The sequence below is a fragment of the Psammomys obesus genome, unplaced genomic scaffold (assembly GCF_907164565.1).
Source record: "Psammomys obesus unplaced genomic scaffold, mPsaObe1.curated_primary_1811, whole genome shotgun sequence".
NCBI classification, from domain to species: domain Eukaryota; kingdom Metazoa; phylum Chordata; class Mammalia; order Rodentia; family Muridae; genus Psammomys; species Psammomys obesus.
The window spans coordinates 663175-690230 of record NW_026595981.1 but is presented as its reverse complement, the minus strand read 5'-3'; the positions used below and the strand labels follow the sequence as shown (position 1 = coordinate 690230).

The 27056-nt window shown below is 42.5% G+C and overlaps 1 protein-coding gene across 1 annotated transcript in view; it reads right to left on the bottom strand.

The window, feature by feature from the left end:
- Nucleotides 1–604: 604 nt before the first annotated feature.
- Nucleotides 605–27056, bottom strand: part of Mettl16 (methyltransferase 16, N6-methyladenosine) — a 54117-nt gene continuing 27665 nt past the window's right edge. Inside the window, exons 5-10 of the mRNA XM_055620401.1 lie at nt 26314–26429; nt 23059–23201; nt 14351–14420; nt 13193–13282; nt 3120–3293; nt 605–2979 (exon numbers count right to left, since the gene is read on the bottom strand). Of these exons, the coding sequence (XP_055476376.1) occupies nt 2380–2979; nt 3120–3293; nt 13193–13282; nt 14351–14420; nt 23059–23201; nt 26314–26429 (1193 nt within the window). The 3' untranslated portion in view covers nt 605–2379. The remainder of the gene's footprint in view (nt 2980–3119; nt 3294–13192; nt 13283–14350; nt 14421–23058; nt 23202–26313; nt 26430–27056) is intronic.

Below are 27056 nucleotides of genomic sequence, written 5' to 3'. Positions count from 1 at the left end.
CACCCTGGGTAACTAGTGTGTATGTTTTTCGATACTAAAAACTGAACTCAGAGCCTTGTGCATGCTACCACAGAACCCTATCTCTAGGCACCTGTTTTAAAAGCATTGATTATTAATTATTGATTATCTGCCAGCTGCTCTGGCAGATATTTAACTGCCACTGAACTCAAACATCCTAAGAGCCATCAAGGAGCTAGATTTGGGGAACTGAGGATGTAGAGCTTGGTTGACAGAGCATTTGCCTAACACACAGGAAGTTGTGGGCTCAGTAGATCATTAGCACCACATAGATGAGACTGGCAATCCCAGATATAGATACTGGGGGAAAATTCATCCTCAGCTACACATCAAGTCTGAGGGTACACGAACAACAACAGGAGCTGGGAAGATGGCTCAATGGCTAAGAATATGTACTCTTCTTGCAGAGAACCCAAGTCTGGCTCCCAGCACCCACATGAGGCAGCTCACCACAGCCTGTAACTTCAGCTCCAGGGATCTGCTGCATCTACAGGCACCTGCATTCATATACCCCACCCACCCCACCCCAGACACACAGCCATAACTACTGTATGTACGCAACCTAAGCCCTGGATTCAGTCTGGGCCTGTTCTGTGACCGTGGATGTCGGTTTCTTCTTCTTGTCAACCAAATGGATAAATGGACTAGAACTTTTCCTTAGCTGGTTTCTAATCACTGTGAGTGAATCAGATCCCGAGAGGGAAGGGGTGGGAGGAAGAAAAACCCTGGCTAAAATGTTCTTTCCTAGCTTTCAATGCACTGTACCGTTTGCATTTCCTTATACTTTTGCCAAGGGCCAGATCTAATCCGAGCCACCTCTCAAAAATGGAGCTTAACCACTCAGCACCAGTCTTCATGGGTGCCAAAGAGCTCAGGCACTAAACAAGAGTTTGTCCATATAGAACCCCAGACTTGCTAGTCAGGAATCCGGCACAAGAGACCATTTCCAAGACACAAAAAGAACAAAAATGAGCTCTCCCCCATAAGTTTCTGCAGAACCTTGGCATTACCATTAAAAATGTGTTTCAGACACGGTTATCCTAGTCTCAGCATTGTTCAATGTTAGCAGATAAGCAGAGAATGAAGGAAAGGCACCAAATGAAGCAGCATTTGGTCAATAAAATCAGTTGTCAAAATCAGTTGACAACCCTCTAAACCACACCAAAACCTGTTTTCTCTTGTGTTGAGGATAGAGACCAGGGCCTTCACACATCTAGGTGAATACTCTCCCACTGACATACCTCCAGACCCTACTTGGTAACACAGGACCTTTCTTAGTGTCCCATTTTTCACATCAACTATTTACCCAACTCAAATACAAGGAAGTATCTCCGATTCCAGGATTCAAACAAGATCGAGAGTTTTCAATTCTGAAGTTTTATATTAGAAAAAAGAAACATAATCCATTTCACTGTTTAAAAAGAGCAGTGCAACTGCTACAGAGCAACTGTCCGCGGGGATGGGGCGATGGGCACATTTTGTTGTGCCTCAGCTACATCTCAGAGTTCTGCTTATTCAATTCTGAGCTTATTCAGGCTCTGTCAGGGCAGCAGTGAGCGACGAATGTGTGGCTTCCTGTGCGGGCCCCAGACAGGTCCTCTCCTTGGCCTAAGATGTCTCACCCCTCACCCTGACACTGGCCACCTATGACCGGGCTAGCCCCTTTCTGGGGACTGGCTCCATCAACTGTAGATACCTGAGAAAGCAGGTGTCTTGAGGGCAACTGAGCAGTGCCAGGGCGCTGACCTGCTGTACTGCCTCTACTGGGGAGCACTGCTGTCCTCTTTACCAAAAGACCCTTAGTGGCAGACATGTTCAGGCAGTGCTGACCCACACCACGTGCCACAAACGGCCCCCCTGGCCTCAGGCTGGAGTAGGATCAAAGTTCATCCTAAGTTTATCTGCTGTTGCAATAGTCATTCCTCCTGAACCCCTGTTCTTTACACACATCTCCAGGTAACTTTAAGGGGGGAAGGGTTAAAAATGGATTCGTTTCTGCTTTCCTTTTTTTCTTCTTTTTATTTAGACAAGTGTCTTTCTCTGTAGTATAGGGTGACCTTAAACCCATAGCAATCCTGCCTCAGCCTCCAAGTACTGGGATTACAAGTATCAGAGACCACACCCACTAAATGTCTGCTTGGTCAGTTGATTCCACGTGGTCTCTAAAGGACCAGTGGTGAAGTTCCTCTGGCCTTCCAACAGGCTCCGCCTCCAAGGCAAGCTTTTTATACATTTTTTGTATTGATGTTGGAGGTAAAGGGCTCAACCCAGGATGCCTTCTGCATACTAAGCAAATGCGGCCATTGCACCAACTCTCTAGCCCCACACAGACACTTTTCTAACTGCAGAAGAAATTGAGAATTAACTAGCAACAAGCCTCAAAATTTGGTTCCGTATGTAGGTGCAAAGCTGGTTCATCAAATCCCTGTTCTGGCCCTCAACCCAATGCATTTCAACTAAGGCGTCGTCTACTTCCTTCTTAATGTTGACTAAACACTTAAACAAGTAATGTCCGGCCACTCCGTCCAGGTGATCCCCCTTCTCAGCAGCCTCTCCGTCCTGGGCTCCATTGTTGGAAAATTTACAACTTTCCATGACCTCTACCCCTCCCCTTTCCTCACTCCCTTCATCCTCCATGGCTTCTGGAGTTTCCTCCTGGGACAGTGACTCCTGGCTGAAGCAATGGCCACCCACAGTGGCAGACTCGCCTTCCAGCACAGCAAGCCCACACAAGGCACTGTCTTGGGGGCATGCGGCCGCATCCTGGCTGCCACTCAGCTCTTTGGGAGTGGGCTTTCTCTCCTCCAAGGCTAAGATAACATCCTCAGGAGCTCGAGGCACCTCCCTCAGTTGGCGCACTCGCTCTCTTTTCTTCCTTCTTAAATGAATCCAAGAGTTTTCTATGGCTGTCAGGAATAGGCTAATTTCTTCTTTTCCACAGGGAATTCGTTTATGTTGGACCTATATGGAAGAAAAAACAGAATTTTATGGAAAATCACCTGTCACTATTTACCAAATTCCTTTAATAAAAACAAACAAACAAACAAACAAACCCATAAAGGCCATGGCTAAGCACACCGTCAGTGTGCCTGACTACACACCTTCAGATCAGTGAGAATTTTTTCTATCCATGTTGTCACAACTACTATGCCCTCCACTGCCTCGGAGCCCAAAGATGAGGCTTTCAGAGACAATTCTTTCATCACAGGCTCCAGCACTACAAATGTAATGGGTTTCCTTGGCTTTTCTAATTTTCTTCGTTTACTTGGAGGTGACTAAAAAAAAAAAGAAGAAGAAAGTTATCCCAACCATTAAATCCACCACAGCAAAATGACACAAGTAGGGCCATTTCCAGGGTTTTCAATCAAATAGCCGAGACAGAAAGCTCTACTTCTTCCTTCGGTTAAAAGAAAAGTAAGACAAAGGCTGTTGCTAAAGCTCAGTTACACCATCAGTAACGGCAGACCCGGGGCGCGGAACTCCAAATCCAAAGTCTTCTAAACCCTATCTATCGCCTGGCTCTCCTCCAGCTACGAGTACAGTCACTCTCCACAAGCTACACTGGCCTTTCTATCTGTGCTGACCCGGGCAGCCCACGACGAAGTGCACACAGGCAGGGCAGCAGCCCAGCGTGTAAAGTGTCTACCAGGCAAGCCTTAGGTGTGCGTCTGACCCCAAGAATGCACAGCAGAAAAGACAACGGCACACTTGGAACCCTAATGAGGCGGGATGGCCCCTCGGCTCCGGGCCAGGCAGCTCCCGATTGGCGATTCCCAGCCAGTGAAGATGGCTGCCTCAGAAAGCAAGGTGGTGAGCAATAAGTCAGGTAGTCCTCCGGCCTCCAACTCCACTACTACCCTTGCACAGTACATCTTGACTAGAAATGCAGCTCAGCAGTGAAGCACGTGTCTGACATAAAGCCATCAGCTGACAACTTGAGTTTAAATACGCTCAGTAGTCAGCAGTTGTGGTGCACGCGTTTAATCCCAGCATCTGGGAGGCAAAGGCAGACAGATCTCTGAGTCTGAAGGCAGCCTAACCGACAGAGCAAGTTTCAAGTCAGGCAACGGTACAAAGGGAGACCAATACCAAACACACCAGCGGCTGGGGCTTGAAATATAGCAGCCTACACAATCACAGGCCAGGAATGACCAGGGCCACTGAGAACCACATGAGCAGAAGAAGCTGGGCCCAGACTATGTACCGCCTGTCAGTTGGGAATAAAGGATACCAGTGCCAATGAGAACACTACACTTGAAAGCCAGGGCCACGGGAATCCAAATCACCTTCACACTTTCTACCTGGGGTTTAGGCAGTTATACCCCACCCACTAGAGGGACTCCAGTTCCACTTAAAACATCAAAAGTAACACTTGAGTAATTAAGCTATTTCTTGAAAGTTAAAACTTTCTACATGGTACTTTTAAGTTACATTTAGCTAAGAACATACACACACACTTTTCTGAATGGGGGGGGGGTCACTATGTTGCTTAGGCTGGCCTAGAACTCACAGAGATCCAACTGCCTGTCTTCTGAGTAACAACTGGGGTTAGGAGGCACAGGGCAGACAGATATTTTTCTTTAAAAAAAAAAAATTATTATTTATTTATACAGTATTCTGTCTGCTTGTGTGCCTGCACGCCAGAGGAGGATACCAGATCTCACTATAAATAGTTATGAGCCACCATGTGGTTGCTGGGAATTGAACTCAGGACCTTTGGAAGAACAGCCAATGAGTGCTCTTAACCTCTGAGCCATCTCTCCTGCCCAAGGACAAACACTTTTAACATACAGATTTATATACTACTCAGCTATTAAAAACAAGGAAATCATGAAATATGGAACTAGAAAAGATCATCCTGAGTGAGGTAACCCAGAACCAGAAAGACACACATGGTATATACTCACTTATAAACAGATATTAGCCATATAATACAGAATAACCATATTAAAATCCACAGACTTAAAGAAGCTAAACAACATGGAGGACCATAGGGAGGATGCTTAAATCTCACCCAACAGGGGGTTGAAGCAGTTGCTGAGACTCACAGGCAAACTTTGGGCAGAGAACAGGGAGTCTTATGAAGAGTGGGGGATAGAAGTACCCGGAGTGGACAGGAGCTCCACAAGAAGACTAACAAAGCCAAAAAATCTGGGCCCAGAGAGGCCTACAGAGACTGATGCACCAACCAAGGACCGTGCATGGAGAGGACCTAGACCCCCCTGCTCAGATGTAACTCACAGGCAGCTCAGTCTCCATGTGGGTTCCCAAGTAAGGGGAATAGGGGCTGCCTCTGACACGAACTGAGTTGCTTGCTCTTTGATCACTTCCTCCTGGTGGTATGGCCTTACCAGGCCACAGAGAAAGAGGATCTAGGCAGTCCTGATAAGACTTGATAGGCTAGGGTCGGATGGCAGGGGAGGAGAACTCCCCCTTTCAGTGGGCTAGGGGGGAGGAGGAGGGAGCAGAGGGTGGACCCAGACAGAAATGAGGGAGGGGGCTATAATCTGGATATAAAGTGAATAAATTGCAAAAAAATAAAAATTTAAAAATTTAAAAAAATAAAATAAAAACATACAGACTTGCACTTGTCAATAAAAGTAAAAACTTTTTAAAAAATTAAGAGACCTCTGAAGGTCGGGGCAAAGTGAACAGGAGAGGATAGTAAGAGAAAGTTCAAAGATGAGAAAGCAAGTTGAAGGCCTTTCCCTATGAACAGGAATCTCGGGGAACTGTGCTGCCCCTAACTCCGGTTCTGCCCAGCAACACCCACAGGGCATGTACACACACCCAAGACTTGGTGACGCTTTGTGACAGTTAACCAGCGACTTTACCCTGAACACACTGAGAAGACAGCCAGTGGCTCCTGTGCTGGCAAACATGGAAGGTAGTGTCAGAAACAGTTTTCTAAGAAACAATCTGTTTTTAATTTGCTTTTTAAAAGATTTACTTATGCATACAATGTTCTGCCTACATGTGTCTGCAGGCCAGAAAAGGCACCAGATCTCCTTAGAGATGGTTGTGAGGCACCAGTGGGTGCTGGGAATGGAACTCAGGACCTTTGGATGAACAGCCAGTGCTCTTAAACTGTGAGCCATCTCTCCAGCCCTGTTTTTAATTTCTTTTTTTGGCAGTTGAGAAAAGACAAAACCTGGCAGAGATAGGCAGATCTTTGGGTTCAATTCATGGCTAGCCTGGTCAACAGAACAAGTTCTAGGATAGCCAGGGTCACACACACACACACACACACACACACACACACACACACACACCCCAAACAAAAAAGAAAAAATAAAAAAAGACAACTAGCCAGTTGTGTGTCACACACCTTTAATCCCAGCACTGGGAAGCAGAGGCAAGCAAATCTCAGGTTTGAGGTCAACGGTCAACATGGTCTACACAGAGAATCCCTGTCTTTAAAAAAACAAAACAAAACAAAACAAACAAACAAAAAAAAACAACCTACTCACTCAAGAGATATAACTTATACTCTAGAACTCTTCAAATAAGTTTTTCAAATGATAAAAGCCTAACTTAACTCTGGCATACACTAATAATTCTAAACCCCACTTTGTCTCAGTGGGGCACGCCTGGTCTACAAAGGGAGTCCAGGACAGCCTAGCTCGGCAGAAAAAAAAATTGATCGTTAAACTCAATCCCACAGGTTTCTGCCACTAGGACAATTTACACCTTATTAAAGACACTAATAAAGAAAAGTCATTTTCCCCAACTGAAATGACTTTGTTGTTGCTGTTTCTGAAGCAGGATCTCATACATAGCCCAGGCTAGTCTCAAAACACTCAAGAATATCCTTGAATTCTCAATCCTCCTGACTACCATATTAGACAGCATCAATCAATCAAGGGGCCATGGAATATATGCTAATTAAAAAATGCTTAAAAATGTAACTGATAAGAAAAAAATAAAATTAAAAAAAAAATGCTTAGAAGAAGAGGCCACAGAGGCAACTTCTATTAAAAAAAAAGGATCTTGGGAGTGGGACAGTACAAAAAGGCTGAGATGGGACCAAATTGCTTTATTCATAAGAAACTACTTTACTCAATCTTCTCGACCACATCAAATACAGATTGTTCAATATTTACTCTATAAACCCGTATCAATAGCCTGTATTTTATATCTAAGGAAATTATTACTATTGCTATTTTTGTGATGTGAAGGATGGAACTCTGGACTATGTGCATGTTAGAAAAGCATTCTTTCACCGAGCTACATGCCCAAACCACAGCTCTGGAGCTCTAACCAGAATGGTGGACTTAGGGTAACTTCCATTCTCCCAGGAAAGAGGCTATTGGGATAATTCCTACGTAAGATTCTTGACTAAAGACTACACACAGAGGTTCTGGTGGCCAAGTTCAGGAAAAGACAAAAGGCTTGGTTAGCAGAATGTGCAAGGGCTTAAGGTTTGGGCTAGAAAATGAAGACTGGGACAAGACCCTGCTGCCTCCAGATGCTGGCACCACTGTCTGTGCCACTGTCCCCTGGCTTAATGAAAAGGAGATGTTATTTGTATTTAAATAATGACTTTACGACTAGGCTCAACACTTCAAAACCTAGTGCTATCCTATTCCCAGGCCAGGGCCTCAGGTTAAACCTTCAGCAATTCCTTTACACACGCAACACAGTTTTCCTTAGGAAAAACAGTCAGAGAGACGAAGAGGCAAATCTTCTTCCCTCAAGTCATTTCTTTTATTTTTATTTTTATTTTTTTTTAAGATTTATTTATTTATTATGTACATATTATTCTGCCTGCACACCAGAAGTGAGCACCAGATCTTATTATAGATGGTTGTGAGCCATCATGTGATTGCTGGGAATTGAACTCAGGACCTTTGGAAGAGCAGTCAGTGCTCTTAACCTCTGAGCCATCTCTCCAGCCCCCCTCAAGTCATTTCTAACCAGATTAGACTGTTTCTTTTTCTGAAACGTTCTTGCCCCATCATTCATCTCACACTTATGCATATACAATTTTTATATACATTATTTCAGGTGTGTTTTCCTTTGCCACAAAACTATTAAGTAAGGAACTGAAACAGTTCTGATTTATTTGTTATTTATGGTTGTGAGCCTAGACTTTAACAGCAGAGCCATCCATCTCTCCAGCCCTGATTTATTTGTTATTACCAGAGCAAGCATCACACTTTAATTCTGCTCAAAGCTCAGTTCCCTAATCACTACTTCTGTTTTGTACCTGTGCAGACACACACCTGTAATCTCAGAGCCAATGGGAAAACAAGAGGAACACGATACTGATCTACATAGCAAGTTCCAGGCCAGTCAGAACTAAAATAATGAGACCCTTACCTCTAAATAAGTAGACAAAACCAACCAACCAAATGAAAAGTCAACCCTCACATATAAGCACTAAACCATACACTCACTTCCCAAACTATTTCTTAGCAACAGAATTTCAGCAACAAAATCCACACCTGAAATTTGATTAAAAAACAAACAACACAACCCACGGAGCAAAGAATGAAGCCTAAAATATCAAACTCATATTTGCCTCCAACTTGCAATTGTCGACCCCGAGCCATGTGCTTAGAATCCTACAACTATCTTTCTTAAAGATCTATGAAGGGGACTGCCAAGTGGACTCAGTGGGTCAAGGCGAATTCAATGGGGGGAGAGGGGATTCAATTTGGAAGGAGGGGACTGGCTCTAGCAAGTTTTCCTCCGAGTTCTATATACATATACATGAATGCGTACATACACACACAAATACATATATAAAAGATTTATTTATGTGTGTGTGCTTATGTGAGTTTGTGTTATCACTGCATGCAGGTGCACTGGAGGCCAAAGAGTATCAGATAATTTGAAATCGGAGTTATAAGACAGCTGTGAGCCACCTCCTGTGGGTACTAGGTACCAAACCCATGTCCTTGGAAAAAGCAGTAGTGGTCTTAACTGCTGAACCATCTCTCTAACCTCAATAAATAAAAACATTTTTTCTTTTCTTTTTAAAATGTACTTATTTTTATTTTATGTACACTGGTGTTTAGCCTGCATGTTTGTGTGAAGGTGTTGGCTTTTGGAGTTACAGACAGCTATGAGCTGCCATTTGGGTGCTGGGAATTGAACCCAGGTCCTCTGGAAGAACAGTCAGTGCTCTTAACTGCTGAGCCATCTCTCCAGCCCCCAAAAATATTTTTCTAAGAAAGAAACTCTAAACTGAAGGCGGTGGTGAATGCCTTCAATCCTAGCACTCAGGAAGAAGGTCAGCCTGACCAATACAGCAGACTTCAGGCCAGCCAAGGCTACATAGTGAGACTGTCTCAATTTTAAAAATGTGTATGTATGTGTGTGTGTGTGTGTGTGTGTGTGTATGTATGTATGTATGTATGTATGTATGTATGTATGTATGTATGAGATGGCTTAGGATTTTAAATAGGTACTGCTCTTCCTGAGGACCAAAGTTCATTCCCTATCTTAAGAGGCTCACTAGTGCCTGTAACTCCGGCTCTTGGGTGTCTGAACCCTCTGGCCTTTGTGGGCACATTCCCTTATGTGCACATAATAACCCTCAATATACATAATTAAAAATAAAAACAAATCTTAAAACAAAAAGAATCCATGAAGTATAAACAGAAAACACATGACACTCTTTTATTCTGACCCTTCCCCATCCAATCTGAAAAAAACTTCCTGTTAGTAAGCTAGACAGGGAAGCCCAGACTAAGAGAAATGCCTTGGACAGAGGGGACTGCTTTTAAATATTTTTATTTTTATGTCTACACTTAGCCTGTCTTAGGAGAAGGTCTGGGACACTTTGTGAGCCGTCTCATGGGTGCTGAGACCTAACCCAGGTCCTCTGAGAGAACAGTAAGCTCTTGTAACCACAGAGACATCTCCCCAGCCCTATGAATACTTTACAAACCAGGGTTTCTGGGCAATGTTCACATCAAGAGTCCACAATTTACTACAGCTGTGTGTCCCCCTCTATCCTTACCCTTCAACTAACGTCAAACTTCCTGAAAGCAAAATAGATCCAAAGCACCACCTTGCAGAATTACAGAACTGGAGAAAAGAGCTCTAAAAGTGACCTGACAGCATCCTATGGAAAACACTGCTTCACCATCATCAAAAATGATGGTACAAAAATTCCACCAAAGAGGGGCACTGTGCTGAACTCCTGTAATCCCAGCACTCAGCGAGTCAGAGGCAAGCAGATCTCTGTGAGTTCGAGGCCAGCCTGGTCTACAAAGCAAGCTCAGGACAGCCAAGTCCACACAGAGAAACTCTGTCTCTAAAACAAAACAAAAAGAAACAAACAAACAAACAAACAAGAAACCCTACCAACATTAGGATTGTCTTCCTGCTCCTGAAGGGAGTCCAGACAACAGCAGTGGGCTTAGTATAGGCACTTAAATTGCTTGAATTAGAATTTTCAGCATTCATCACCCACAGAAACAAGTCAGGAGTCCTAAGATAAGTGAAAACACAAGTTGCCATAGGAACTTGTACATAAAGCTAAATGGCAGGGTGGAGGGAGGGAAGTAGGTCAGTAATTCTGCTTAACCAGGTCTATTCTGTGTCTTCCTTTCCTCAACTGAAGCAGCATTCTCCTCCTGCCCAATCCCCAACAGGAGCAAAAAAGGAATGTTGGCTGAGCTTTCCACAGAAGCAGTGACTAAAGGAAAGTCTAAGTAGAAGGAAGGGGAACCAAGAGGAAGGTCAAACCAAAATCTCCCAAGTTACCTTGACCTACCCACAGGGAAAGCCGTGGTTGATCAAGGGCGCCAGCCTAAGAAACTGTTGCTGGGTTACTACAAATCAGAAACTGCTGGGTCACACCCAGCAGTTTAAGCGCATCTAACTGAACACTGGGGAATGCATTAAAAGCTTAGGGATGACTGTGGGTGTGTGTGGGGGGATACCTTATAGCATGGGAAGAATCTCAGGCCCTTAGCAAAATGCATACTCTGAAAGTTGGAAACTAAGCAGGACTACAAGATCCCCCCCCCCCAAAAAAGGCAGGGAGGCTCTTGGTTCCTTTTCTAAGTAAGCTGACTTTTTTTAGAATGTATTTTATTTATTTACTTATTTTTATTTATTACAATTTATTCACTTTGTATCCTGGCTGAAGCCCCCTCCATCATTCCCTCCCACCCTCATCTCCTCCCATGCTTCTCCCCTAGTCCACTGATAGGGGCGGTCCTATTCCCCTAACCTCTGACCCTAGCCTATCAGGTCTCATCAGGGATGGCTGCATCGTTTTCCTCTTCGGCCTGGAAAAGCTGCATCCCACACAGAGAGGTGATCAAAGAGCAGGCCACTGAATTCATGTCAGAGACAGTCCCTGGCCCCCTTACTAGGGCACCCACTCTGACACTGAGCAGCCTGTGGGTTTCCTCTGAGCAGGTGGTCTAGGACCTCTCCATGCATGGTCCTTGGTTGGTGCATCAGTCTCTGTAGGACCACCTGGGCCCATATTTAAAAAACAGAACAAAACTAAACTAACTTTGTATAAAGACACTGCTGTTCAATAATAGTATCTGTGAAGACTCCTTCATCAAAGAGGGCAAAGGAGACTGTCTCTGAGCTGCCATGGGGAGTGTCAGAGGCCATTATCAGCTCTTCCCGGAGTCAAAAATGTGGGCAGCAGGTTAAACAGAGAGTCTTGGAAGCAGGTGCTGCTCCAATTTCCCACAGCTGTTTATGTCTGCACAGAGACAGTTAGGGCACTGCTAATGATTTTAACCATCTGCTGTGTAGGTCCTAGGAGTCTAGAAAACAATAAGGTAATATCTGGAGGAGGATGGGGGAGCTATGGAAAGCAGAGACATGATCAAAGGAAGCAAGTCTAGGCCTCTATGGAAAGGACACCTATAGGGGCAGTATCAACCCTACAATACATCTACCAGTGGATAAAGAATTGGCTCAGCTTCAAATGTGACCTCGTGTTTTCAGAAACAGCAGCATTTGCAAATCGTCCCTTGGTGTTCTCACACACATCTATCTATCTCTGCCTACAGCAACAGGAAGAGATCAAAGATAGCAACATCTAGGATAGCTCTGGAGACCAAGGGGTCAAGTCCTTGGAAGAGGTGCTCCCAAAACAAGGCTGCTATATGGACTGGGACAGAGATCTATGGGAGCCAGTCCTAGCCTCCATAATAAGGAGCCCAGTCTTGCAGAGAGAGACAGAACAGACACATGCTATTCTAGTATCACTTCCCAGGGTGACCCGTAAAACCACTCAATCTGTTTGTTTAGTGTCTGCGTGTGACAGTGTTTCAGCATGTAGGCCAGGCTGGTCTAGAACTCTCAGGTTCTACCTTAGCTTCCTGGTTGCTGGGATTATTGCTGTGTGCCACCATCTCTAGCCTTGGAAACCTTTTCCTTGTAGATACAATAGTACAGAGAAGAGAAAAAAATTTTAGAAATATATTTTTTTAAGATGTGGTGTAAGTGTTGCATGTGTTCCTGTGCACATGTGCCCATCTATGCACACACACACACACTCAAGCAGGTACCCACGGGGGCCAGAGGAGGTACTGGCCCCTGGCACGGGTGTTACAAGCCGTCAGATGTCAGGTTAGGGTCTGAACGCCAGCACTCTGACAGAGCAGAAAGCACTCACTTCTGAGCCACATCTCCTGCTCTCTCTTCATGCGGCAGCTTCCTCGGTACTACCTTCAGGCTAGCCTCAAACTCAGAACTCTTCAGTCTCTGCTCTCCATGTACTGGGACTGGAACAAGCTACCCACACCCACTTTCTAGTGGTAATCATAAAAGATGAGCCAGAGCTTCTTACCAACACAATTCCTAAGTGTTGTACATGGAAAGGATACAGCCACGAAGCTCAGGGGCACAGCATTTGCCTACAATTCTTCACTGTAGCAATGCCTCAGAAGTTAAAAATCAGAGCAGGAGAAAGATCACAACCACAGTGGCAGCTCTCCAGCAGATGAGCAAAGCCACAGTGCCAGGCAGAGAAATAGACTGAAGAAGGTCCACCACAGGCCATGCTCCCTAACTTCTACCCTCTACATGATCCTAGGCATGTTCTGTTCATGAACACTTTCATTTACCATAAACATCTGGAGAAAACTTTAGGCAAGTAGAACAGCACAGACCTAGTCCACTCATGATCTACTGAAGCTTATCACATAACAGGCACTGGAAAGAGCAAAGTTAAGTCTTTACTTACCGGTACTGTGACATCATCGTAAAAACTCCAAGCTAAGGCCCATCTCATTGTCCGACCCTGACAGAACTCCGTGAAGGTAACTTTAGGAACCTGAAACCAGCAAACACAGCATCTCACATGAAAGTTTTGTTTAAGTAAGATCTAGGGTAGCTAATGGTGGCCTTGAACTCCTGATCTTCCAGCTTCAACCCCTGAGTTCTGATTCATGACTCAGTGAATGCCACCCCATGGCCACCTTTTAAATTAAAGTCTTTCTACTAATGTTCTTGGCTGCTAACTCCTGTTGTTATTTTTTTTTTTAATCAACAAATACTATTTTTAAAAAATAGGTATTTGTAGCTGTCTGATAACAAATTATCTTTCTACAGAATTTTTATCTCTCATAAAATATGAAAATTTATAGATGTCTGAGAGTTCAAACAAAACACCTAAAACAGTTTTCAGGAGAGTCACTGTAAAATGATTTAAGTAGTTTTTCTTTATTTCTTTGATAGAGTGGCTAAGTGGCCCCAAATGGCCTCCAACTTGTGATTTTAAATCATAAATTAAATTCTAGCACTTGGGACTCTCCCTCCGAAGTGCTGGAAATACAGGTGTGTACAGCACCTGCAGTGCTGGAATTGACTGCAGGGCTTCAAGCATTCTGGACAAGGGCTCTAAATACGCTTGCCTTGAACTTGCTATGGAGACCATACTGGCCTCATAACTCAAAACTTTGCTTCTGCTTTCTGAGTGCTGGGATTAAAGGCATGCACCATGCCTGGCCTTTGTTTACTCTGTGAAGGACAAGAGCCAACCAAAGTCTGGCCAGAAGCAGCTTTGGAATGTCCCTTTCATATATCAGATTTCAGAGAAGAAAAGGGATCTACTTTGTAGTTTTTCATATCCTTAACAAGAAATATTGGGCTAGAGAGATGGCTCAGCAATTTGGAGCAATTCTTGCTCTTGCAGAGAACCCAGCTTGGTTCCCAGAACCCACAGAGCAGACTACCACTACCCATGACTTCTGAAGAGGATCTGGCCTCTTCTGACGTTTGCATACCTGCAGATAAAACATGTAAAAGTAACTTTAACACATTTAGCTTTAGGGTATAAAGAAGCTGCTCTACTCAACTACATCCTAGGAGGACACAGGAGAACAGCAATGATAAGCCTTACCCCCTGGATTCTAAGCTCTTCCTTCAGTGGGGCCAGGCTGCACTTCTTTCCCAGCATGCAGCTATACCACCTTGAAAAACACCAAGACAGTGTTCATGAAAACAAGATGACATTGACTTCAGCAAAATTACAAATTAAACAAATATGGAATCACTTAAGGCAACTTTAAAACAGAATTTTTGGCAAAATGACTCCATAAATAAGTTTGAATTCACTAACCAGATTCCATGGTAGAAAGAAAAAAGCTGTTCTTTGACTTCTACACACTCACCATGGCACCATGTGCCACCATGGCACATACAAATAATCAAAAAATTTTAATTAAAAGAAACTACTTAAAGGTAGGCACATCTTTTATTTTTATATGGTTTTTGTTTGTTTGTATTTGATCCACCTGCCTGAGTGCTGGGATTACAGACATGGACCACTGCACTCAGCTTGATAGTGCAATCTTTTTTTTTGAGGGGCAGGGGGTGGTTGGTTTCCTTGTTTTTGTTTTCCAAAATAGGGTTTGGCCCGGTATAGCCCTGACTGTCCTGGAACTTACAATACAGATCAGGTTAGCCAGACCTGCACAGTTAAGACCTAGTCATCAAAACAAATAGTTAACTTAGTTTTCTAATTGTACATATCTGGGAAGAGAATGAAGAAGACTCCATCTCTCATACACAGAATGAAGGCCATTTTATTTGAGGGCAGCTATTAGGGCCAGGAGAGATGGTTCTCTTGCAGAGAACCCAGGTTCAGTTTTCCAGCTCCCAAACAGTAGCTCATAACCAGCCATAATTATCATTCCAAGAGATCCAACTCCTTCCTCTGGCCTCCACAGACACTGCACACACAGGGTACAAACATAAAGGCAAAAACTAAAACCAACAAATGTATCTTTGACAAAATAACAAAAAAGGCATATAAATACCCTTTGCACCATATTAAGAAAACATACATAAGAAAGAAGTTGTATTGTGGAACTGCTTTACAGTACACACAGATGCTGAAGAGTGTAGAGAAATGACATGCACTGGTTGAAAGGTAAAGTCATGTAAATCATTTCTTCTGATTATTCTAAATGCCCTGACAAATACAGAAAAGATATAGGATTGCACTTCAGACAATGAAAGATTAATTAGCACACAACTGCCCTCTGTTGTTGAAAGAGATTAGATTGTCTAAAAAGAAGAATGGAAGGAAATTGTAGAAAACTATTGGAGCTTACTGCTCTAAGTATATTTTCAGCTGCAGTACAGGGAAAGGAAACCCAAACATAGTCCAACAATCTTGCTGAGTTGAAAGGACTGAGAGAGAGTTAAGAAGATGAAGCAAAACAACAACAACAAAGAAGCAATTAAGATCTGCAAAACAGGGGCTGGAGAGATGGCTCAGATATTAAGAGCACTAGCTGCTCTTCTAAAGGTCCTGAGTTTAATTCCCAGCAGCTACATGGTGGCTCACAACCATCTATAATGAGATCTGGTTCTCTCTTCCGTGTGCAGGTGTATATGCAGACAGAACACTGTATACATGATAAATAAATAAATCTTTAAAAAATATCTGCAAAGCAAATTAAAATAAAACTCAAGAAAGGAAATAATCAAGATTAGTTGTTGTTGTTTTGAGACAGGGTTTCTGTGTACCCTTGGGTGTCCTGGACTTGCTTTGTAGACCAGGCTAGACTCACAGCAATCCTCCTGCCTCTGCCTCCTTGGGTGCTGGGATTATAGGTGTACCACCATGCCTGGCTCTAGACTTTGACCTTGAACTTCTGATTCTCCTGACTGCAGACTCTGGAGACCTCATAGCTACTGTTAGCATTAACAGCATGTACCACCATGCTGAGTCTATTCAGTGCTGTGGGCTGGGATTGGACCCAGAGATTCAGGTATGCTAGGCAAGCACTCCACCAATTTACCCACATCCCTAGCCTGAAGAAAAAATATAAACAATTTTTACTATATATTCTCACAACTAGATGAAACAAATTTCTTCAAAGACACGATCATATTTACTATAGAAGTAGGTAACTCGAATGGTTCTTATATCACTTAAAGAAACTCTTCCTGGCCCAACTACTTTTGTTAAGTACATTTAAAGAAAATACACCAGACAGTCCTGATGAGACCTGATAGGCTAGGGGCAGATGAAGGGGAGGAGGACCTCCCCTATCAGTGGACTGAGGAAGGAGCATGGGAGGAGAAGTGGGAGAGATGCTGGGATTGGAGGGGACAAAGGAGGGGGCTACAGCTGGGATACAAAGTGAATAAATTGTAATAAAAAGATAAAACAAATAGTGCATGATTAAAAATTTTTAATAATAATAAAAAAAATACACAGGTTGAGTATGGTGCAAACCTGTAACCCCAGTTCTCAGGCAGGGCAGTATCAGAATCAAGTCAGCCTCAACCACATACTTGGACTATATGAAACTGTCTCAAGAAAGGGGGCTGCGGGGTAATAGTGCTTGCCTAGCAAGTACAAAGCCCTGGACAAAATGGTGCATACCTTTGAGAGGTAGAGGTAGGAGGATCAGAAATTCAAAGTAATCCTCCACTAAATAGTGAGTTCAAAAGCTGGCCTGGTACATGAAAACTGTCTTAAAGACAAATATAACCACCCTCTTTGTTTCTAGCTTCACACATAAACGTGCCTAACCACTAAATACTGCCTACAATCTCAAGAGATACCCCGTGACAACTAATCAAAATGCAAGTAGAGCAAAAAGGAACAAAGGAAGATCTAGTTACCCAAGAGACTTTGAACCCATTACAGTATTTTAATCATGGAAGTAGTTCTCTATTCATTACAGCATTTCAAAATTCCTCTGAGATGCTAAGTTTCAAGAAAAACTATTTTGAAATAATTTCTGGCTGTGAAAAGTTGCAAGATTAATACAATGACTCTCCTAACCCTTCACCCAGATTCAGTAGTTATCAAGTTCCCCCATGTGTTTGTTCTGTATCTTTTCTAGACTTCTTGGGGGTGGGGGGTGGAAGCCATCTAAGCTATGAAACATTCCTGAACCCTATTATTCTGGCATGTACAGTTTACAAACAAGAACTTCCCTTTTGGTACCAACATTCAACAACTATCAAAACTGGAGAAAGCATAACATTCATATCATTATTATGATCTGGACTGGAACATAGTCCACATTCACTTTCATAATTATCCCGACTTTCCCTGCATACACAGTCCAGTGTGTGTTCATGCATTTTAGCTACCTGTCATGTCTTAGTTTCCTCAATCTGGAACTGCTCTTTGATCATATTTTACTTTCATGTCAGGATGTAAGTTAGAGTCTGAGTACCTATTTTTGTTGTGAAGGGCATATCAGTTGTCCTGTGTCCTTCGAGAAATATCAATCAGAAGTTCATGGCTTCTCCACTTTAAATTTCCCACAGTCCTCTTTGAAAGTCGTTACTCTATTTAGAGTACTCTGAAACTATTCTTCGTTGTTTTTCAATGCTTGGGATCAAACCCAGGGCACAAAAATATTCCACACACACTATGCAACTAAGCTATAGCCCCAGCCAATAATATCCAGTTCTTCAAATTACCTACTGTTGATTTTTTCCCACAGATCAATTATTACTATCACAACTACAAAATGGGGATCTTTCTACCTTTGCTGTTTATAGACTTATTCATTGGAACACAATTTGGCTTGAACTAGGTCGTATGCATACTTTCTTTGTTTTTTTTTGTTTGTTTGTTTGTTTTTCAAGACAGGGTTTTTCTCTGTGCAGCCTTGGCTGTCTGGGACTCAGTCTACTGACCAGGCTGGCCTCGAACTCAGGATTCTACCTGTCACTGTCACCAAGTGCTGAGATTAAAGGCTTGTGCCATCATACCAGCTTTTTATTTATTTTGGGGTGAGGGTTGGGGGATCTTATGCACTTCTAATATATGTCATTTAGGGGCATTAGGAGGTACTGTAGCCTCATGTTCATCTTGACTCAGCTATGTAATCAATTATGTGAAAGATTACCAAGCAACTGTCATTATAAACACTGACCCATGGATAACTCAACAGTAATAAGTTTGAGAAACTTTGTCTTATTTCAGTAGGGCAAGGTTAGTTAGACATTTAAGCCATTTTGGAGGTGTTTTGCTTTGTTTTGAGACAGGGTTTCTCTCTGTAGCTTTGGCTGTCCTGGACTTGTTTTGTAGACCAGGATGGTCTCATAGAGCTTCGCCTGCTTCTGCCTCTGCCTCCCTGAGAGCTGGGATTACAGGCAGGCACCACTGCATCTGGCTATTTAAGCCAATTTTAAAATTTAAGTTGTAATACAGAAAAGCAAGTTACAAGCAGAAGCTTGGGGTGAAAATGGCTACGAGCCCAACCCCTTGGTACACATAAACAGACCCCGAGAGCAAAGGCTCCAGCCACCAGAGCAGCTGAAGGTCTGCTTCATCTCAAAATCCATCATTTAAACTGACACTAATTCTAAACTGTCCTAGCTAAAAATAACTTTCACATTTTCCCCCTGCAATCTCATATAGGCCAGGATGGCTACACGCTGCAACTGTGGTCTATTTAGAATATAACTGCAGAACAGACCACTGAAACAGAATCAGAAAATCTACCTTATAAGTAAAACCAAGTTGTACAACTTTACCCTTCAAGTTCCTCACAAATGCAAACAAAATATGGTGGCCATGAACTAAACTGTTACTGAGCATTACGTCTGAGTTTCTGTGTGTCTTTAGGAGAAAAAAGAAAAATTAATATTTACATTTTTAAAAGTTTTTTTTTTAATGTATGGGTTTTGCTTGCATGCATATTATGTGCATCATGTACATGCCTGATGCCTTCTGGGGTCAGAAGAAGCTGTTGAGGCCCATGAAATTGGGAGTGAGGGACAGTTGTGAACCACCAGGTGGTTTCTGGTAGCTGATCCTGCGCCTCTAAAACCTGCCCAAGCCCTAACCACAGACAGATGAACACTTTATCTATATTGACTGTAATGGTGACATTTCCCCAAATGGCCAACCACCCAGGGGCACCATGGCTCTCCTCAGACAACCTATACCTCTTCCTCAACTTTGGGACTGCTGCAGAGCCAGGTATAAGCAGACCTAGAATATTCTATAAGTAGCTTTCTGTTCCTTAGAATGTTCCTTTAAAACTTTTTTTAAACTCAAGAACAATTTCATCGGTGTAAGAAAATGCCTGAGGGCAGGCAGGCAGGCACCCTCAGCAATAGCCCAAAAAGGAACACAGAAAAACCAGACTTCTGATGCCACATACCTGTGGCCTGTAACCACCGCCTAAAACTTAGTTTTGTAGTTAAGATGAAGACTCTGTGGAGATAAATGTATAATTTAAAAGTCTCCTAAAAAAAGTAACAGCTCCCTCCCCAGTAAATTATAGCCTAAGAGAACCCCCATTTTTCTGGTTGGCCCAAACCCCCAAAACCCAGGTATGGTGGTACAAGTCTCTACTTCCAACACTCACAAGGCAGAGGCAGTCAGCTCTCTACAAGTTTAAGGCCAGCTTGGTCTAGACAGCAAATTCCAGGACAGCCAAAGCTACATAAATGAGAGCCTTTCTCAAAAAAAGAATGGAAACAAAAGCCAGAAGATGATGAAATGGTCATAGACCACAATGGTCATATGTCTATTTCTTTTTCAAGTTTCCGTGCTCTATTGACTTTCTTTAAATTTACTTTACTTCAGACTTTCCACAAGGCTGCTTAGCCCAAGCTCTTTCTCCTTCAATATACTCTAATATGTCTTTGAAAAAAATCAATTGAAACAACAAAACGCATTAACCTTAAGCCAAAGGGCTTCTGTGATGTGTGAGAGGCAGACCATACAATAATCAAGCTATTTTCCTCTTGCTTTTTTTAATGTATTTATTTGTGGGAGTCTGGGAGGGTGGTTCCTATGTGCGTATGAAGAAGCCAGAAACGGGTATGAAGTGTGTTCTGTCGTATTCCTCCTATTCCTCTGAGGCAGGCTCTCTCCCTGAACTGGGGGTGGGGGAAGACTGGTGCTTTCTTGCTAGGTTGTAAGCCGGCAAGTTCTATGATCCTTCTGTCTCTCTGTATCCCCACAGCTGGGTTTGCAGACGGGGTCTAGAGGTCCACTTTATTATGTGGAGGCTGGGAGAAGAGCTTCGGCCCCAGGTAAGTGCTCTGAACTGCTGAGCCACTTCTACAGCTTCCTCAAGCTGCTTTCCATAAGTACTTAAAGTTCACACTACCAAATCAGAATACATGTTGACTTAAAATTTACTAAATTAAGCATCATTTTTAACGACAAAATCTTTCCTATAGACCAGTATGGACTTGACCCACAGCCCTCCTGCTTATGTAAGTGCTATGACCATAGGTATATGCAATTGTACTTGGCCAAAATAAGCAGCTTCAGGCACTTACAAATACAAAAGGGAGAAAAAAATCTCTACCTAGAAATTCCACCTCTAGGTAAACAAAAGCAGAATTTAAAATAGGATCTTAAAAAAAAAAGTATTTGTAGACCCATACTCATACTGTCTCATTCAAAAGCCAAAGGGTTTTAAAAGCAATATAAGTTGCCATGACTGGATGGATAAATGAATAAATAAATGTGCTTTATATATATAATGGAATAATAAACTTGGTCATGGTGTGTAGGGCACACGCCTGTAATCCCAGCACTCATGGAGGCAGAGGCAGTCAGACTGCTCTGAGTTCTAGGCCAGCCTGATCTACAACATGAGTCCAGGACAGCCAAGGCTACGCAGAGAAACAAAAAAAAAAAAAAAAAAAAAAAAAAAAAAAAAAAATTGGTCATGGTTGTCTCTTGCTGCAGTAACAGGAGTGGGAGCACCAGGCATAGTGAGCTCAGTGAGCTCAGAGCAAGACTCCACTGGTTGAAAGAAATGGCAGAGAAGCCAGACATAGGGGAAATCCCCAGCTTTGATACGGAAGGCCAAGCTGAAGAAAACAGAGACATAGGAGAGCGCTGTGCCGACCAAAGAGACCACTGACCAGGAAAAGAGTGAAATTTCCTACAAGCCTAGGAGGATTCCCCCACCCCACCCTGTCATCTCCAAGACCTTTCATGATGTGGAGAAAGAGCCTCCTGCAAGATGGATGGAAGCCAAAAGCTGCACCGTGAACTCAAGCACTACACCGAGGCCACGGGTCTGGGTCTCTGAAGCAATAGCCTTTCCTATCCCCCACTAATCCAACTGCCAAATTTCACTGGCTTGCCCTGGGATATTGTAGAAAATTATTTCTATTATTGATAAAAATAAAACACACCTCATGGGTATGGTGGTCCACACCTGTAATCTTAGGAAGCAGAGACAGAAAGTCCATCACAATTCTGATGGCAGCTTAGGATACACAGCAAGTACTAGTCAAGGATCTACATGAAGACCTTGTCACAAACAAACTAAAACAGAAAACAACAACAACAAACACCCCAAACTGAAAAATATTTGCCCTTTTTAAAAAGAGAACTCTTAACACATGTAACAACAGGGTTACAGCATGAAAAAGATTATGCTCAGCAAAATGTGAACTAAGTCAATCAGAAAAGGACAAGTAGTACTGTGTGACTTCACATAGATGATGTATCAGAGGAGTCAAATTCAAAGACAGAAGATGGCTGGAGCTGAAGAGAAGAAACAGGGAGCTGGTTAACCAGTGCAGCTTTGGAAAACCAAGAGTTCTGGCCTGGAATGGTGGTGACCTACTTTGATGCCAGCATTTGGGAGGCGGACCTCTATGAGTTTGAAGCCAGCCAAGAGGAACTGTCTCAAAAAACAAACAAACAAACAAACAACTTGCTGATCTGATGTTACAGCATTTGGGAGCACTGGCTGTTCTTTCAGAGAACCAGAATTTGATTCCCAGAAACCTACATGGCGGCTCACAACCATTTGAAACTCTACTCCAAAAAATCCAACACCCTATTCTTTCTTCCCAGGCACCAGACATTCGTGTGTCACTCATACATACACATGCAGGCAAAAAATTAAAAAGAAACAAACAAACCAAAGACTAATATTTGGATGTGATGTAACTTAGTGTTGGGTGTGTGCCTGCCAAGGTGAGGCCTTGTGTTCAATCTCCCTAACATGGCCTCTACCCTTAATAAACATACAATTTTTGGAAGTATTTATTATGTTTTTACCACACACAAAAATAAATAAATAAAAATACACACTATCTCTATTTCATGAAACTAAATCCTAGGGTTGAGAGCTCTTCTTAGCTCTCAGCTACCTCATTATCCATCATACCAACATGTGGCAGGGTGCAAAGCACCAGGAGACACTCTGCTGTCTGAGTGCTAACACTGCCTTACGGCAGGTGGCTGTCCAAAATGGTCAGCTTTTAAAACACAACAGCCCTGACCCATCTCTGGAGACAGTTGGTAATCTGTTTCCCTTCATAAGTTTCTGACTCTATGTCCTCATATCTGTCACTGTTTAGGAAACTAAGTCCAAGAACCTCAACTGCTTCAAGGACTAGGTAATAAATTGATTCTGGTTCAGGTGACAGATTCCAGCCTATGTGTTTTCTAACGAAAAGCCATGTTTGATCTGGTTTTGTTCCATCACAGGTCTACACTGATGGGAGTGACAAGCACCTGGGAGCTCCTCCCTGTCATCTGTGCAGCCTTTTGGACAGTATCTACTTATTTTTCAGTTGCACTGACTATTGTTCCTTAAAGAGACATCATTTCTTTAGAAGATATATATTCCTACTTACCTTAATCTTTTCTTAAGTTGTAAACTGTCATGGATGATCCTTTTAACAAATTCTAGTTCACCTCCTTCTGCCATGATTTCTGTGATGCCTCCTGTATTCACAGAACTAGGTGGAGGTCTTCGAGAATTCCGGGAGTTTACACCCTGAACAACAACAACAAAGGCCACAGTCTTTGAATGTAATCTAGCTATTATTGTGCTACATACACTGAAGATTTGAAAGATCACACAGCCAGCCGGGGCTGTAGTTTGGTGAGAAAGCACTTGCCTAGCATGCGCAAGGCCCTGGGGGTTAAATATAAAAACATTTACCTTTTATATAGCCCAATCTGTTGCTTTTCCTTTATGCTTTCTGTCTTGATACCATGGCCAGGAAATCTACCCAAAGATTAAATAAATATTTACTTATGTTTTCTTCTAATACTTTTATGGTTCTCTTTTTATACTTAAGTATTTAATCTATCCTTACCTCACGTCATAGGAAAAAAAGAACTCAAATGCATCAATGACCTAAATATAAGAGCTTAAGTTATAAAACTCCCAAGAAGAAAACATAAAAGTAAATTTTCATTAACTTGGATTAGCCAATGGTTTCTTAGATTCAGCACCAAAAAGCATAAGAACAACAAAAAAATAGGTAAGTTATATTTTATCAAAACTAAAAACAGCTTCACTATAGCAAATACCATCAAAAATTGAAGACAAACCACAGGATGAGAAAATGTTTCCAAATCATTATAATTAAAGGGACTTGGGCCTAGGATATGTATATAAAGAATCCTTAAACCAGCCAGGCAGTAGTGGTGCTGCCTTTAATCTCAACACTCAGAGGCAGAGGCAGGCAGACCTCTAAGTTTGAGGCCAGCCTGGTCTACACATTAAGTTCCAGGACAGCCAGGGCTACAGAGAGAAACTCTGTCTTGGGAAAGGGGGAAAAAAAGGATCTTTAAAATTTAATAAAAAAGAAAAATAATCCAATTTTAAAACTGACAAAGAGGAGGGGAGGACACAGCTTAGTGGCACAGTGTTTGCCCAGAATGGGCAAGGCCCCAGGACTGCTAAATCAGCTCAGTGCAAGGTCTGATCAGATCCTCCACACTGGAAGGGGGTAGGTAAGACAAGGGATCTGAATGGTGTTATTCCACAGACGATGAGCGAAGGGTTACCAAGCACATGAGAAGATGCCCAGCATAACCAGCCCTCAGAGGAACGACACCCACACCCACGGGGCGGCACACCAAAGCTACAGATGCTCAGAAGTGCTGAGGAGCCTTACACTCTGGCTGGAGCAGAGGCAGCAATGTAAAAAACGGGCAGCCAGGCAAGCTGCTTATTAATACCCACCTAAATTTAAAAGGATGGTGAAATAAGACATTCAGGCAGCTAGAAAATGGCACAGTAGGTGAGAACCCCTGCTGACTCAGTACTGTGCCACCAAGTTCTTTGGCAAGCCAAAGCCCCTATCTATATATTTTTTAATGTAGGAAAACAACACTTTTAATAAATTTTACTACAGGGTATGGTTATTTTTGCTCACAAACTTGAAAGCTAAATTTTTAATTATTTAAATTGTACTTCACTTTATTTTCTAATCAAGAATGTTAGTATTTCTAATAAATTTCTGCTCAAATTCCTAATTTTGCAAAAAAAAAAAATCTTTTTGAAGATTTATTTATTTTGGGCTGGGCATGACAGTACACACCTTTAATTCCAGCACTTGAGAGTAAGACACTTCTGTGAGTTCCAGGCCAGCCTAGTCTACATAATGAGCTCCAAGCAGCCTACATGGTGTGAGACCCTATCTAAAATAGTAATAATAATAATTTAAAAAAATTTTATGTGTAATTATGTGTTTGTACTCATGTATGTGTGTTACTGGGGCCTAAGACGCCAGATCCCTGGAATTACTGTTGTAAGTTGTGAGCTGCCATGTAGGTGCTAGGACTAAAGCCATGCCCTCTGCAAGAAGAGTTAGTGTTCTTAGCTGCGGAAGTTAAGTGCTAAGGTTTGAAGTGAGGACTTTCACGTGCTGGGCAAACACTCTACCATTAAGGCAGATTTCCTAGCCCTCTCTTCTAAAATTTAAGTAGGGTTTAAATAAGTTGCTTCAGACGGGTTTAAACTAATAAATTCAAACTAGTCTGGAACTTGCAATCCTCCTGCCTCAGCCTCCCATGTACTGGCAATTATAGGTCTCTACACATCAATTTATTTCATCCATAGATTTTGTTCAGTAGCTAACAGCAAATATATTTTTTTCAACCTTCAGCCATTTATTTATTATCAAATGACAAGAAAGTAGTGACATTTTACTCTAGGCTAACAAGCTCAGTCCAGCAGAGACTGGGACCTCCCTTGGTTCAATTTTAAAAGTTCAGAGTTTAAGGGGATCAGTGGTTAAGAGCACTGTCTGCTCTTCTAGAGGTCCTGAGTTCAATTCCTAGCATACACATGGTGGCTCACAACCATCTATCCTGGGATCTGATGCCCTCTTCTGGTGTGCAGGCACATACAGGCAGAACATTGAATACATGATAAATAAATAAATCTTTTTTTTTTTTAAGTTTAAAGTGAAGGGGCTGGAGAGCTAGCTCAGTGGTTAAAATTAAGAACACTAGATGTTCTTCCAGAGGAACTGGGTTCCAGTCCCAGCACCCACATGGTACTCATAACTTTAGGGTCTAAGGCTCCTGGCATACATGTGATACACAAACATTCATGCAGGCAGAAACACTCATACACATAAAATAATAAACTTTAATTTTAAAAATAGTTTAGCCTGGTGGTGGTGGTGGTGGTGCCCATCTTTAATCCCAGCACTCACGAGGCAGAGGCAGCTTTACAGAGCAAGTTCCAGGAGCTACACAGAGAAACCGTGTCTCAAAAATTGTTTAAAGTTTTTAGGTTCAAAGCTTGAGGAAGAGCTCTCGCCTCACCACCTCACCCCCTAAGAGTGGCTCACTCACAACCAAATAAGCCTAAGAAAAAATAACAGAGCCAAGAGGAGACTAGAAGCAAAGCCTCAGCTTTCATGATGCTATGAATTCCCTGATCAAACTGCTCCTGGAGCCTCAGTAACCGGACCATCAGCTACATAAACTGTTTAACTGTCTGTGAGTTTGTACTGGGCTCACAGACATCTCAAACCAACAATATTCTTAATTATGCAGATGCTAAAGAAAAACTGCCTTCTGCTCTTATCTCTTCAAATGAGGTAAAATTAGCTAAGCATTCGATAATTTTAAAAGTACTTTACCTTGGCTTCCAATTGGTTGGCAAAAAAGGGAGGATTGCACATGCAGAAGTCATAAACTATCTCAGACTCCTCCTTCAGCGCATCCATCAGGAGTGTCTTCTGCGGCACTTTGACCACTAGAGAGAAAACGGGACTGTTAGTTACCATTTGTTCTGTAATGGCTTTAAAATAAGTGCACAACACAATACACAACTAGGGAGGCCAACACTGACAAGCATGTGTACACATTCCCTCACACTGCTCACAATGAGCGTCAGGACGAAGCAATGGGAATTAAAGCCGATGCACTAGCCATGTCAATGTCCCCTTTAGACTACTGGAAAAGTGTTAGTTCTTTTCTAGAGAGACAAGTAAAACCTGCTTAACAAGAGGTTTGCCCCCTGGAACTCCACCTACTCTGGCAAGTTCTCACTTTTCTGTAATAAATTTATGTTCAAACTGCTAAAAACTAAATCAATTATATTTTAAAAATCAGTAACAAGGAGCTGGAGAGTGTAAGAGCACTTGTGGTTCTCCCAAGATCCATGTTTGGTTCACCGCACTCATGTTGTGGCTCACAACCATCTAAAACGTCAGTTGTGAAAGAGCCAACACCTCCTCCTGACCTCTGGAAAAGCAGTCAGTGTTCTTAACCTCTGAGCCACCTCTCAAGCCCCTTAAACTCTGAACTTTTAAAATTGAACCAAGGGAGGTCCCAGTCTCTGCTGGACTGAGCTTGTTAGCCTAGAGTAAAAAATCACTAC